General features: G+C 40.2%; 1 protein-coding gene across 1 annotated transcript in view; it reads right to left on the bottom strand.

Moving 5' to 3' along the window:
- CCDC129 (coiled-coil domain containing 129) overlaps positions 1-14,945 on the bottom strand; it is a 113,691-nt gene that overhangs the window by 40,600 nt on the left and 58,146 nt on the right. Inside the window, exons 8-9 of the mRNA XM_019508996.1 lie at positions 7,592-8,175; positions 5,368-5,422 (exon numbers count right to left, since the gene is read on the bottom strand). Of these exons, the coding sequence (XP_019364541.1) occupies positions 5,368-5,422; positions 7,592-8,175 (639 nt within the window). The remainder of the gene's footprint in view (positions 1-5,367; positions 5,423-7,591; positions 8,176-14,945) is intronic.

Here is a 14,945-nt window from a genome sequence, read left to right as displayed (position 1 = left end):
AATGAATACAATATGCACAAAAATAAACATCAGTTCTGTTGCATCCCTAATAGATGTTGCAGCTAATGAATTTTCAGACACGTGCTGAGTTAACAGGGGTGAACAACATTGAAACATCCTTTAGTTAAACCCAATGCTTTACAAAGGCTAATTGAAAAAGGAAGGAACGGCGGGGGGCAGAGAGGGAGAACAGCTCTATTTTCAAGTATTGAATATGAAATCCCTGCAACAGATGAGTTTACATGCAAGCCTGCACCTAATCAGAGCAAAGATACAGTGAGTAGAATCAAGTAATTTTCCTCAACGCACAACATCCCCAGTCCCTTACACTGCCCAGCCAGCTTTCTCAACTGTGAGCTTTAGAATATAAACAGCCAATAAGTAAGGGCAATAACTGCAGCTTCCTGCTGGGAACTAACTCTGCCTGTCATGCGTTTGCTGGGTCCTAATACAGGACAGTGAATAAAGCTTCATTACAGAACAATGGAGTTAGCTGCCAGAGCCTACAGATTTGAATAAACAACAAATAAGCAACATCTGCTCCAGCATATGTGTATGGTAAAAAAAAGTCACAAAATAAAAGAATTTGTAAATGCCAAAAGCAACACTAAACTGCCAGTGCTACTGTAGAGTGAATTTTTAATTGCACATGCATACAGGCAGGCTGTGGGTATTAGTCTCACATATGTCTGGTTGCTGCCAACCTGGGAGTATAGATGAATTTAATTAAATAAGGATTATCCCTTCTCCCCAGTACAATTACTTATTTATAACAATGATAAAATTGCCTAATAAAAAAGATTGTAATATTTTTTAAAACAGAGCTAGAAAACACTCTGCTTTCCTTGTAAGTCATTCGGGGATGTTTGGGGTTTGAGTGTCTTTGAAAATTAAGTCTCAGCACTCTGCCAAAAAAGCAAAAAAAAAAAAGCCTTAGCATAAAGCCTACTGCAGTTTAACAGCCAGAATCTACATTATGGAGAAATATAAAGAAGACATACAGCAGCCAGGGAATTGGCTTTCATGGGGTGTATAGAAAATTAAACAAGTGGGCTAAAATTGAGGCCAGGTTACACAGCCAAGGAACAAGACCACTGGGACAGGTACTTCAATAAATTATCTATGTCTGATACATCCTATTTATGCAAAATATTCTGTTGCTATTTATCCTGGATTTTTCTTATAGTGGGCACATACCCTTCTTCCTTCAGGTAAGTTTTCATTCCAGTCTTGTGCTTTCACATGCTTCTACTTTATCGTCATCATTGCGTAATTTCAGCTGTACCTAATAACCATCCAAGACCTGCCTTCCCCTTGTGCAAGGTGCTGTACAAGCCTATGGTAAGAGAAGGCTTGTGCCCCAAACAGCTAACAATACAGATCTGATTTTCAGTAACACTTAACTTTTGGGATGATGTTTTCTACACTCTCCCTATTTCTGTAAAATTCTTAAGCACACATTTAACCTTAAATTTAAATTAATTTTGGTTTAAATTAAGCACATGCTTGAGCCTGATGATGAACCCAGCTTTGGTCTCTGCCTGGAGATTTTCAGCCATTTTAAGTTGTGGAAGAGTTAAAACAACAACAAAATCTAACTCCTCCTTCCTTCTCATACACATTTCCATTACAACCATTTACGTAGATGATCATCCCCTTCACCACATCAACTGGAAATCCATTAGACTATATGGTAATGTACAATTCATGATGGGAAAATGGACTAACAGCCACAGCATGGAAATCATTTTAATGGTTCTAAATTAAAATATGGATTTGATCTACATTCTGTTAAATCAATATGAATCTTTATAAGAGCTAGATATTATCGTTACTACAACATTACAGTAATGTCAATAGATTTTAAATTGTTTCCAAATGAACAGCAAAACTGAAGTCATAGCAAAACCACTTCATAAAAAGGATTAAAAATAATGACTTGATGGTATTTCATTTCTAAAAAATTAAAGGCAAGGGAGAAAAAGGATAGGAAGTTCATAATAAAATAAGTATTTAATTCTTTTAATTGAAATTAGAACAAGTATTAATAATACTGTAACAGAAATAGTATTTTGAGGGTGTACTGAGGCATAGATACCATATTAATACAATTTACTTACATGATATTGGTTGATCATTTAACTAGATGACAGGGCACAACAATAAGTAAAGGCAAAATAATCACATACTGCAAACTGTATCACAAAATTACAACTAAACATATTTTTCTTTGTTTTAAAGCAGCATGCAGGGCATATTGTTTTTTAAAAATTTATATTCAGATATAATTATGTAATTTGGAAAAAAACCCTGCAAATCAAGGCATTCACCATGACATGTTACAATAATTGATTAGAGATGAGCAAATAATAGGAAAAACTATTTGTGGGCATTTCAGCAAAATTTGAATCTGTTTTTAATTTGGCTGTTTTTCATGCCCTTTTGTTTATTTCTCTATGAATGTTTGTTCAAATGGGCTTTTCACTGCACAGTGCCAGTGAATGACTATTCTTTGTGTGAATACCAACATAAGCAAGATTATTTCTGCACTGATATAGGAGTTTCTACATATTTATAAAGATTCCATCCTCATTCAGGAAGCAGAACCAAAACAATTCCATATTTAGGTGGCTAATCCCATGCCATGAGTAGCAACTAGTATCCATCCCAAGGCCCAGTCAAGCCAATGGTAGCCTCTTCACTGGCTTTGTATGAGGCCCATAAGGAATAGCCAAAGACATGATCAATACAAGTGACCCACGGGCTGAAATATGTCTACACAAAGTGCTCATTACATATTGTGGCTAACACAATGATTGAAATACAAGTCTGTTCACAGATCAGTAGCATAAGGAGGGGTGGACAAGTAGGGTACAAGCCCTGGATGCTACAAAATGGGGTGCAAAAATAGAGGGGGGTATCTTAACCTCTCACCTTCCACCCTCTCTGCGGTTTCTGGCTCCAGCCCCAGCAGGAAGCAGTGGAGATGCAGAAGCATGTCAGTGAGTGAAGGGCATCACAGGGAATGTAGTCCTGTTGAGCAAGCAGCAGATGGACTTTGCTGCAGGTGGGGGAAAGATGCCACCCTATTTTTTGCTCCCAAAATAATTTTTGCCCACTTAACATAGGGGAGGTGACATCACCTCTCAGCAGCAGTCAACTCCAGCTGCAGCTCCTGTGCTCCTGCCAGACCCTCCAGAGCCAGAATCCTGCAAAAGATGGGGGGGGGGACTGCCCCATGTACAGTCCTGGCTATGTACAAATGATCTGAAAACAGACAAAAGGCTAAATCTATTGAGTAAATACCATTTGCTCTAGTATCTTAAACAAACCTTCACTCTTCAGGTAAAGTCCTATTCTCACTGAAATCAACTGGACTTTTGACACTGACTGCAATGAGGCTGGAATTTTACTTTTGGAGGACTCCAGCTCTGATTGAAATCAGTGGCATCTATGAATGATTAGCACCTATGACTATCAGGCCACTTATTTATGTGCCTGTGTATGGATTGTGGCTGTTTAGTTAAAGAATTATTTGTGCCTTATCATTTAAATTGTTAATGATGAAGAAAGTAGAGATGGAAGGGACCTTATGAGGTCAGCTCCCTGCTCAAGCCAGGATCATGCCTGGCTAAATGATCCCACTCATGTCTCCCCAGTTTGCTCTTGAAAGTTTCCAAGGATGAAGAGTCCACAAGTACTCTACATAGCCTGTTCCAATGCTTGACCACTCTCATAATCAGTTAGGATCTCCAACCTAAATTTCTTCTGCTGCAACTTGGGGCTATGGATCCTAGTCCTGGCCCCTATGGTAATAGAGAAAGGCATATATGTATCCTCTTAGAAATCACCCTTCAGGTATCTGAAGACTGTTATCAAACCCCACCCCCTCAGACTTCTCTTCTTGAAACTAAATAATCCTAGCTCTTTCAACCTTTCCTCACAAGTCATGCTTCACAGTCCCCTAATCATTTTTGTTACTCTCCACTAGACTCATTCCAATTTATCCACAACCTTCTTGAAATGTGAGACCCAAAACTGGACACTGTACTACAGGGAAGGCCTCATCAGTGTTGAACAGAGTGGAGGAATCACTTTCCTTGATTTGCAAATGACACCCCTGTTAATACAGTCCAGTGCGCTGTTGGGTTTTTTTGCCACAGAAGCATACTGTTAATTCATATTCAGTTTATGGTCCTTCTCTACACTACCATAGCCTAGCCAATCAGTATTCGTACATACAATTGTTCCATCCCCAGTGCAGGATTTTGTATTTTTCCTTGCTGAACCTCATCTGATTGACTGTGGACCATTTTTTCTAATCTACCCAGGTCATTCTGGAGCCTAGCTATTTCCTCCAGAGTGTCTACAGTTCCACTCAACTTGATATCATCCACAAATTTGCTAAGCATGCACTCATTCCTATCATCCAAGTCATTAATGAGCATGTTGAACAATACCAGACCCAGGACAGACCCCTGGGGGACCCGACTAGCCACTGAGCCACTGATGAATATTCATTATTATATTTTGATAGGGTTAAAGCCCAGCATCCATTTGATGTCTGCTCTTTGCTACTCTCTGACTCTACTGCACAGTTTGTCAACCTTTTCCCTGCTCAGTTTGTTAATCCTGCTCTGAGCACTATCTAGAAGGTGCCCCCAGAGAACAATGCAAGATACTCCCTGTTCTGGAGGCTGAGCAAACCTGCTTTGCCACCACTTCTATATCTGCCTCTGCCAGCCTGCACAGCCAAGGACCCAAACTCTGATCCTCATGGGCGACTGGTGCCACCTTATTCGGGGGGGGCACGTGCCCTCCCAGTGACCAGTCAGAGCAACTGGGGGGAGTCCCCCCACAGCCAATCTCGCCGATTGGGAAGCAGTCACAGCACTCCTGGAAGTGGCCGCAGCACTTCATCCAGCACTTCCACTCCCTGGCCGGTGCTCATCGCCTAAGTGCAGGGGGTGCACCAGCACTCTCAGGGGGTGCACGTGCATCCCCATGCACCCCCTACACGTTGCCACTGCTGATCCTCCTAATGATGTTATGACAAGCTGACACTTTACACTGCTACAAAGCCCTAAACAGAGGATTCAGTTCTGGAATGTGAGCTGACCCCACCAAACACATGCCCATACACATACACATGTAAGCCAATTGACTTGTGGGTGTATTTGCAAGCCACATCACTTCATTAAGTGGAATGTCTGGTAGGTTGTGATAGCTATAATAGGGCATCCAAACTCCATTGTTGATAGAAGTGATTAGAGATTGAATTCTGCATGCGACAATCCATAAGGAAAAATAAACTGCAAAACTGAAGTGTTTAAGAAAACAAATAAAGTTATATTTATTAATACCCACCTGAAGTGCAGTCACGAGGATTTCCCCATGGAGTTTCATCTTCAAAGCTCTGTATCTGAGACAAAAAAAATTACTTATTTATTATTATTACAAATGTATTCCTTCCTTTTAGAATGAGTAATTTCAAATTGAAATATTGTTAAAATTCCAGATGACACCTCATTTTTAACATATTTGCTTTTTTAACTAATACAAGCTAGGCTCTTGTCCTGATAATCCTCCACTCTTCATATAACTGGAACCGGGCAATACACAAAGGCAACCTGCCCTCTATATACAGTGAAGCTTTGTCACTTAAGTTATTCACAGAAAAGTCTCTAGGATAATGTGCCTTAGTGGCACAAAATGCAGACAGGCTGATAGGATGCAGACAGGGTCATTATCTCCAACCTTTTCATCAGGGCTCATAGTTTGTTCCTGTAATTGTATGACACAGAGGTGAATGGGGGCTGTGGCAGAGTCATCTTAGCAAAATTAAACTCCAAGCAAGACTCAACTAAATCAGCCTCCTCTCCACAGATTCTGGGATGCTATATCTCCAAACTGAAATCCTGCCTTAATCTGCTGCTGCTGCCATTTTCTTCAGCAAAGGTCTCCTACTTCCTTTCCAAGATCCAAATGCCTTCAGGAGCTTGTTTTACATTTATTTATGTTTTTATGTAATTATGTATTACATTTATATGCCACCCTTTGCAGCCAAGGTTCAGAAAGGTTAACAATAAAAAAACAGCAAGATATAAAAACAAGATGTTAACAAGAAAACAAAAACAGCTCAAAAACAGCTCAACAACTGTCATATCAATATAAAACAGGGACCCTACTAAACATCTATCCTAGTTTTGTTTGGTAATGCCTACCCAAATAGGAGGGTCTTACAGTGCTTCCAAAATATGTCCAGGCCCATGCTTTGGTAAGCATCAAGAGGGAGGGAGCTCCAGAGCTGAGAAGCAACTGAAAAAAATAACCTTCCATGAATTTTCACTGAGCAGATTTGGCATACTGCTGATATTTGTAAGAGGTTGGTCTTGGCTTACTTTAGGGATTACAATGGGATATAAAAGGTAGTCCTTTAGACACATAAGGCTCAGACTGTTTAGGGCCTTATAGATCAAAGCCACTACCCTAAATTGCACCCTCCCAGAGGGTGGGTCACCATGTTCTGCACCCGCTGCAGCTTCTGGACAGTTTTGAAGGGCTGCCCTATGTAAAGCACATTGCATAGCCTTAAGGTTACAAAGGCATGGATGCTGGTGGCCAAATCAGAGTCTGAAAGAAAGGGTCACAACCTTCTAAGCAGATGAGAGAAGGTGCTCCTAGCCACGGCCACCACCTGAAGATCCAGGTGCAGCTGAGAATCCAGAAGCACCCACAGCTGTGAACCTGCGTGACAAGAGGCAGCTCAGCTCTATCCATGGAAGGAGATCCAGTCCCCATCAGGTTGCACAGTCTGCCAACTATCATCACCTCTACCCTGTCTGGATTCTTTTTTAATTGGTTCAGCCACATCTAGTCTCCAGCTGCAGCCATGTACGAGAAAAAAACTGAGACTTTGGGGCCAGCTAACTCAGTTGGCTGTCCATTCTGCCCTTTTCCTTCGTTCTTTGGGAAAAGCCTAACTTCTCCTCTCTTCAGCCTTGAAATAGATGGAAATATAAGCCCAGTCCTCTTGGCATTCCACAGGAATCCTCAGTGCTGGCCCAACCTAGTCCTCTTTCCACACCTGTGGACCAGAAATACCTTCCTGAAACAATTACATGATGCCCAGATGGAAGACAAAAAGAGAGAGAGACACTCTGTGACTGAATCATTACACTGAACCCTTTCACTGTTCTGAGCATGAACAGAGAGCTAATGATGGGGAACAAGAACCTCTCTGCAGCATGAAAACAAAGCTACTGCTCTGAATACTCTGGTTTCGGCCACAAAGCGGAGGGAACAATATTTCAAGGACGTCTGGCAAGTACATTGGCATCTTGCATTGCAGTACTTTTTGACTTGTTCCTGGCTTTTTTCAGTAAAACCTCTGCCAATTTCTTTTTTAAACACTGAAAAGCTTAAAGAGTTTATAGCACTCTAAGAAAGGAGTCCTATTGTGCAGGGCATAGGATGTTGGAAAACAATCCTTGCTAGCTCCTATCCTAGAAGAGGCAACACATACCTATACCAGTATTTATTATCTGCACATGCCCAGTGTATCTGTGCAGTACAAAGAACTCTTCCTTACCTCTTCCATTTCAAACGAGTCTGGAGGCTTGCAGTTTAGCCTAGACACCTTTCTGAGTGTTTGGGTCAAAAGCAAATTGGACTCCTTTCGGGTTCGATCTTTGGCAGGCATCTCAGATGAAGAAAGAAGGCAGGACTGCCTTACAGGTATATGTGACAAGGCCCGAGTTTTCAATCCCAGCATTTGTGGAACCTGGAATGTCAGTGCATCCTCCTCAGTGGGAAATTGCTCTTCTGTCACAGAGTCCAAGATCTTATTTTCAGAAAAGCCTGTCCTGGTTTCTATACAGTCATCCATTCCAGCAGAGGTAGGAGACTGTTTTTCTCCAGCACTGCATGACTTTGAGTTTTCAGAAGCCTGAGTGCTCTGCTGTTTAACTGTTGCCTGTCTAGAAACTCTTCTCAAGAGCGCACCTATTCTTCTCCTCTTTGCTCTCATTTCCATAGCTGTATTATTCTGCATATCCATCATGTTCTCTACTCCAGTGCTGTCTTCTGTTCTTTCTTGTTGGTTGTTAACATTATTCAGCAAAGATGAAAAGGCACTAGCCACATGATCCAGGACTTCCAGTTGCCGAAAACGTCCTTAAATTTGATGGAAATAAAAGAAAACATGTTTATGGAAAAATACATTGTGAATAAGGTAGGAATAATGCAGTCATGACAGAAGTTATACCTATCAAATCATACAAATTGGTCTAGGAGATTCAAGCTTTTCTTCCTTCTTTTCTTCAATGAGACTATGGGTGTGCCTATGTAGTATATTGTGCACTGTAGTATAGATATATCTGAGCTAGCTCATGTCCCAGAAAGAATCTAGTTGCAGTAGCATGTAAGTTCATGTGCTTGAATAAATCAGTGTTCACAGAGCTCCAAGCTACCATGGCTAGACTACTTCCAGTATTTGAGCTTCCTAGTGTGCACGTCTCTGCATGCACCACCATGAGCCATACCTTGCCAATGCTTCAAAAAACAAGCTGTTTTGAGAAGGAAACTTAGAGTTTTTTCACATCCCTTTGCTTGGGTTCTTTTAATTCTCTTTATATCTCAAAGGCCAAATTTTGGTGAGTAGCTTGCAAGACAAAAATGGCAGTGCATACAAAAATGGCAGTGCTTACAAAGAAAGATGTATAAATATGAATTTAGAAATTTAACCTTAGGTTCACATTTTTAAAGTTAGGTATAAAGGATGTATTACTTAGTTACACAAAGGCTCTCTATACCAAGTGAACAGTTTAAATATTTATAAGGGCCATTAGTTTAAGTGACAATGAGGTTTTAAGTATTTTCATAGAATCAGAGAAAACTAGGGTTGGAAGAGACATCAGGAGGTCATCTAGTCCAACCCCCAGCTCAAAGCAGGACCATCCCCAACTAGATCATCCCAGTCAAGGGTTTGTCTAGCTGGGTCTTAAAAACCTCCAAAGGTGGAGAGTCCACTATCTCTCTGGGTAACCTGTTCCAGTGTTTTACTACCCTCCTAGTGAGAAAGTTTTTCCTAATATCTAACCTAAACCTTCCTCACTGCAACTTGAGACCGTTACTCCTTGTTCTGTCATCTGCCACCACTGAGAACAGTCTAGCTCCATTCTCCTTGGAACTATCCTTCAGGTAGTTGAAGCAATGGCATTATGTGCTTAAAGATGAATATCGATTCACATGCTTTACTAAAAAGAGGCCATACATGTTACATGTATGTAAACAGAGAATTGAGCATATGCAACAATTGATTACCTGCAAGAGCATAATGGATTTTAAAAGAAAATTACTGTCAAGAAACTCATTAAGGGCTTGATCATATCCCCTAAAGTCAGTCTTTCCAGTGACTTCAGAAAGGGCTGGACCAGGATATCTGAAGTGCTAACTGAGTAGCATACCTGGGTGGGTATAACTGAGGCACCAACCGCATGAACTGCCTTTGATGGGGGGGAGGGAGGGGCAGGGAGAGGGGTGAAAAAATAGCTGCCACTGCAGCAGCAGCTGACTGTACCACCACAGCTGGCACCATGGCAGCCCAGTGCTGCCTCCTGTATCCTGCTACACCTCCGGTCCTAACTGTACTACTCTGTATTAGATAGTGCTTATGTTAGTAGCTCTGTTGAACTCCTAGATCTATTTTGTATATTACTCAGGACCCTGGCAGACATTAAAGGGAAGGCATGATGGGATCTGATACAGGATCCCATCAACTGCACTTCCTACCATGCCACACATGGAGCAGGGGAAGCTTTCCAGCGTTGGGCTCCCCCTGCACCAGCAGGTAGCAAGCTGGACTCTCTGTAGTCCCCTGGCTGGAAGTCCCAGTCAGCTTATTGGAGCTCTCAGCCATGGGAGCACATGATGCATTCTCCACCTGGGGACCCTGATCAACTTAGGGGTGCTCTCAGCCTCTGAAGCACATGGAAGTCTTGATAGGCTCCCATTTGCTCCAGAGGCTGAGCACTGGCCACACATTCAATTAAAGGTGCAATAGGAACTAGCCACAAAATTATTACACATATATGTAATAACCTTGTGGCTTATTCCTTGTTTTATCAAGCTACTAATTGACTGAACGTGTAGCCAGGTTACTACTTAAGATGTGATTAACCAGTTAATCATTTCTTAAGTGTAATGTCTGTCAGGGGCCTCACTGTAAGTAAGGGGTCCAAAAACCAGCCATAAGTTCTTGGATAAAAGAGGACATATCTTGATTCCTTTGTTGAGGATGAATACCCCTTACCTTACTAAGCTCAGTGAGGAAGGTGCTACTCCAGCCAGCAAGGGTAGCATATTCTGATCTCAAGTATTTACAACTGGCTGCATTAAAAAAATACTATAAATTAGATATACCCATTAGTTAAGTAATATATCATAGTCCAATGAGCAGTTTGATGTATCAACCAATACAACCCCTAGAGGACATGTTCTTGTTTTCTGAGCAACAGACACAGCAAAAAGCCTCCATGAAGAAATTCTATAAAAGTTGCCATAATCTGATAAGTTTATTAACTCGCTACAGTTTTGAACACTACTCTGTGACATAACAGCAAAAGATAAATGATTTAGTTTTTTTATTTAATACATTTTGGAGATTTCCACCTCTGGAAAATTCTGTGGCATTATTGACAAAAGCACCGCAACCCTTCTGCATGTGTACTTTCTCTCAAACCTCCCCTGTAACAATGGGAATGTCAAAAAGGTTCCTGCTTCCTTCAGAGAGTCACTGAGGAGAGTAGATGGTAAAAAGCTAATATTCTTGGCTGCCATTTCTCTTAGACAGCAGCCAAAAATATTGCTTGTGGTCCGTGTGCAGACTGATATTAGGGTTGCTTCACCAAAGATTAGATAACAAAGGAACATTTAATGTGGAACTGAACTGGAGCGAAGCACCAGGGGCGAATATCATGACAGACAATTTCTGACTATTATAGCTTCTCTATGACTCATATTTTTCCAAACAGAGCTTGCTTTTAACTCCTGAGCATCTTGCGATTCCCTTCCTTTGCTTTTATTTTATATTACAAGTTAATGTAAAAGTTGTTCACAAGTTTTGAATTTAAAAAATAACCACTGGATTTACCAACATACAGAATACATTACTGTATTTGTGATATAACATTTTTATTGCCATGAGCTTGGGATGACAATGTAAACCACGTCAGAATGTAAAAATGCCAAATGCTGGGCAGAATAACTTTTTCTGATTTGAATCACAACCAAACTTCTTGTAATAAGAAGTAGCTTTTGACACACTTTTTTGCTCTGTAATCTGTTTCAATCAGCTCATGGCAGCTAATGAATGGACTAAATGATGGGGAAAATAATAAATAGGAAAAAAATAATTATTTCAAATGCAGTAAATGCACAGGGTTTGATTTGTATCTGACAACTGCATGGATGTTGATCAAGTTGCACATCAAGCTAACTTTTTTTCAGTTACTAATCTTCCTCATGAAAGTAATGCCACTGATTTCAATGGGCTTTCCCCCGTGAGAAACCCTTAAACCTATGAGTAAAATAAGCAGGCAGGGATTTAGCCCAGATTACCCCATCCTACAAATCTTTCCTGACTCAGGCAATCTTTATTTCTGATGCCTATAATCCTTTTGAAGTCACTGGAACTATTCATATGAATATTCACATTACAACTGTGTGACTCCAATTACAATATTATTGTTCCCAGAGCCAGTTACAAAACAGTTGAACTTTGTACTATAAATGACACCTTTGGGAATAGAGCTGAACTTCCTTTGAAACTAGAAATTGCAACTGTGTTGAAATTGTCTCATGGGACAATTGTGTTATAAACAAGCACAGTGACTAAGTTACACAACCTGTATAATTTGAACAGCGTCTAAGGATTTCTAAGGTCAGGACATAAATCATTTAGGAAACAAAACATTTTAGTTAACCTTTGCCAAAGCCCCACGGTAAATAATCTAGAAGACTATGACAGAAGAATATGGAATGTAAAGGTAGTCCTCAATGAAATGAATGAGATCATGCTGGGGTGTTTAGACCTGGTTGGAAATTCTGTAGCAAAATATTTTTGAGTAGTAAAGGCAATTGCCACAAAGGCCAAATTTTTCATTGGGGAATCTAGATTGTATGGAAATCTTTCCATTCACCATTTGGGAAATGCAAAATGAAATACTAATGTTGGTATATGTCATCCCTTATCAAATCATTTCAGATCAGTTCCATATTAATCCCAAGTTGCTGCCACACCTCATAAAAGTTGTTGTTTCAGTATCTGGTGTCCCTTTTCTCCTTTATGAGCTGGGTTTAGTGGCTGGACTGTATCTCCACTAATGCAGTGCAGTCTCCACTGTGGTTGAACATATTATAGCACATAATGAAAGCCATGTGACCACAGTGCATCATGGGAAATGGTGGTGGAGAACCCAACTCAGAGAAGAGAAAGGGACCACAACGCATTTGAAGTACAACCCCAAGAATAGTGCTTCAAATGCAGCAGCTAAAGGGGCAAAGACGAATGTCAAAGACAGAACAAAGCCATTTAGATTAAGAAAGATTGATTTTAAAAATAAAAAACATGAAAATGAAATGTTTCCATGTTTCTGAATTGCAATTTTTCTAAATTGTCTGATTGCAAATAATTTTTATATTAACAAATTATCAAAATTTTCCAAATGACAAATTTTGCATGTGAAGTCCATGACCTCCACAGAAATCATCAGCATGTATGTCAAATTCCAGCTCCGTTTAAGTCAAGGGGAGTTTTATCAGTGATGTTTACGATATTACCTAGGAAATTATTTAGAAACTTGTAGAGATCTCAACTCATGAAAATCTGGCTCTGATTGTGTGTACTGCACTTTTAAAAAAATATTTTCTCAAGGGTGAGTCTACACAAGGCAATGCTCAGTAGACTAACTTTATCGCACATTAGCACATCATGGAAAAAGCTGTGCGAATGCACTAATGTGCAGTAGAAATAGTCTACTGAGCATTAAGCATCATGAAAACACCATGTGCCAGTGTTACTGTGCAGTGACACTGTTTGCTGCACATTTAGTTAATACCTCATATTACAGGTACTAAATTTAATACACAGTAACAACATCACATTAATGCACATATAGAAGTGTCCATTGTCTATACAGAAACTGAAATGCCACTAAATAAACAGGAGAATCAACTAATAAAAGGCTAATAAGCACCAAAGACAGACAAGATTCCTTGGGTACATCTGATATCTTTTATTAGATCAACTCAAATAGTTGGAAAAATTCTTCTTTGCAAGCTTTCAGGTGCAAATCTTCTTCGTCAGCCTGAGGAAGCATCTGCAGTTGACCTGTACTCTTCCTGGATAGAATAGAAGCCAGAGGCCAGTATGCATGAGAGAATACCAGTCAGTAAAAATGCAAATTGAAACAGTCAATGGGTGAGAAACAGGTGTGGGGGAAGGGGAATGTAGACCTGGTGATGAGAATATAGCTAGTAAATTGTAGAAAGGTTACCTGGGGTATCAAATGTTAGGCAGATTATAATGCGTCACAAATCCAATGTCTATTTTTTATATCCAGTAGGCTGATGAAGTGAAGTTTGTACGCTTGTCTGTGAAAGGTGTTTTGTAAATTCCCTTTGAGGATTAGAACTGAGAGATTGGAGAGAGAATAGTTTTCTTGCAAGAAATGTGCCTTCACAGGTAATTGAGTATTCTTGTCTTTGATACATTTTCAGTGTGTGTTCATTCTGATATGCAGCTGTGGTTTGGTTTTTCCTGCATATTTTCCATCAGGGCATTCAGTGTACTGGATGGAATATATTATATTTCTGGAGGTGCAGGTATAAGATACAGGAATGTTGATGGTTCTGTTGTGGGGTGTAGTAATTGTGGAAGTGGTAGAGATATCCTGGCAAGTTTTACATTTCTGGTCCTGGCATGTTCTGGATCCATTTGGTGTGTTTTGGGCTGTAGGAAGTTTCCTTCTAGTGATGAGGGTGGCGAGATTCGGTGCTTGTTTAAAGGTAGGATAGGTGGTTCTGGGAAGATTTCTTTAAGAATTGGGTTTTCTAGTATGGGTTGCAATTGTTTGAGGTGTTTCCATATAGGTTCCATTGAGGGATGATATGCCATAGCTAGTGGTGTGCGATACATGGGGGTTTTCTTTCTGTACCGCAGTGATTCTTCATGTGGTATCCGGGTGGCTCTTTCAGAAGAGTGATCTATCTCTCTGGAGAAGTTTCCTTGTTCAGTGAAAGCCTTTTTGAGAGTTGTGAGGTGATGATCATGGGTGTTCTCAGTGCAAATTCAGTGGTATTGAAGGGCTTGGCTGTACATTACAGCTTTCTCGGTGTGTTTAGGGTGATTGCTGGTTCTGTGCAGATATATATGTTGGTCTGTGGGTTTCTTGTATATGGAGGTCTGTATTTTACCATTCTGAATAGTGATCATAGTGTCTAAAAAGGAAATGTTGGTACTGGAGTATTCAAGAGATAGTCTGATGGACGGGTGATGATTGTTGAATTTCTGATGGAAATCAATCTGAGATTGCAGGTTTTCAGTTCAAATGATGAAAATGTCATCAATATATCTTAAGTATAGTAAGGTTTTGATGGTGCAGTCCTTGAAAAATTCTTCTTCCAGGTGTCTTATATGTTGGCATATTGTGGGGCCATTTTGGTGCCCATAGCTGTGCCCATGGTCTGGAGGAAGTGTTGGTTATTGAAAGTGAAGTTGTTGTGTATGAGGATGAAGTGTATAAGTTCATTAATAGCTTTAGGTCTGTACTCTGAGTTATAATCTTTCTCTTGTAGATATGTAAGGTGGGCTTGGATGCCATCCTGGTGTAAGATGTTGCAGGACCTCCTCATCTCTCTCCCTTTCTGCCTCTTTTCTCTTATTT

This window comes from Gavialis gangeticus, unplaced genomic scaffold (genome assembly GCF_001723915.1).
Source record: "Gavialis gangeticus isolate Ggan-Ray unplaced genomic scaffold, GavGan_comp1, whole genome shotgun sequence".
NCBI lineage: Eukaryota > Metazoa > Chordata > Crocodylia > Gavialidae > Gavialis > Gavialis gangeticus.
This window is presented reverse-complemented; position numbering and strand designations above follow the sequence as displayed.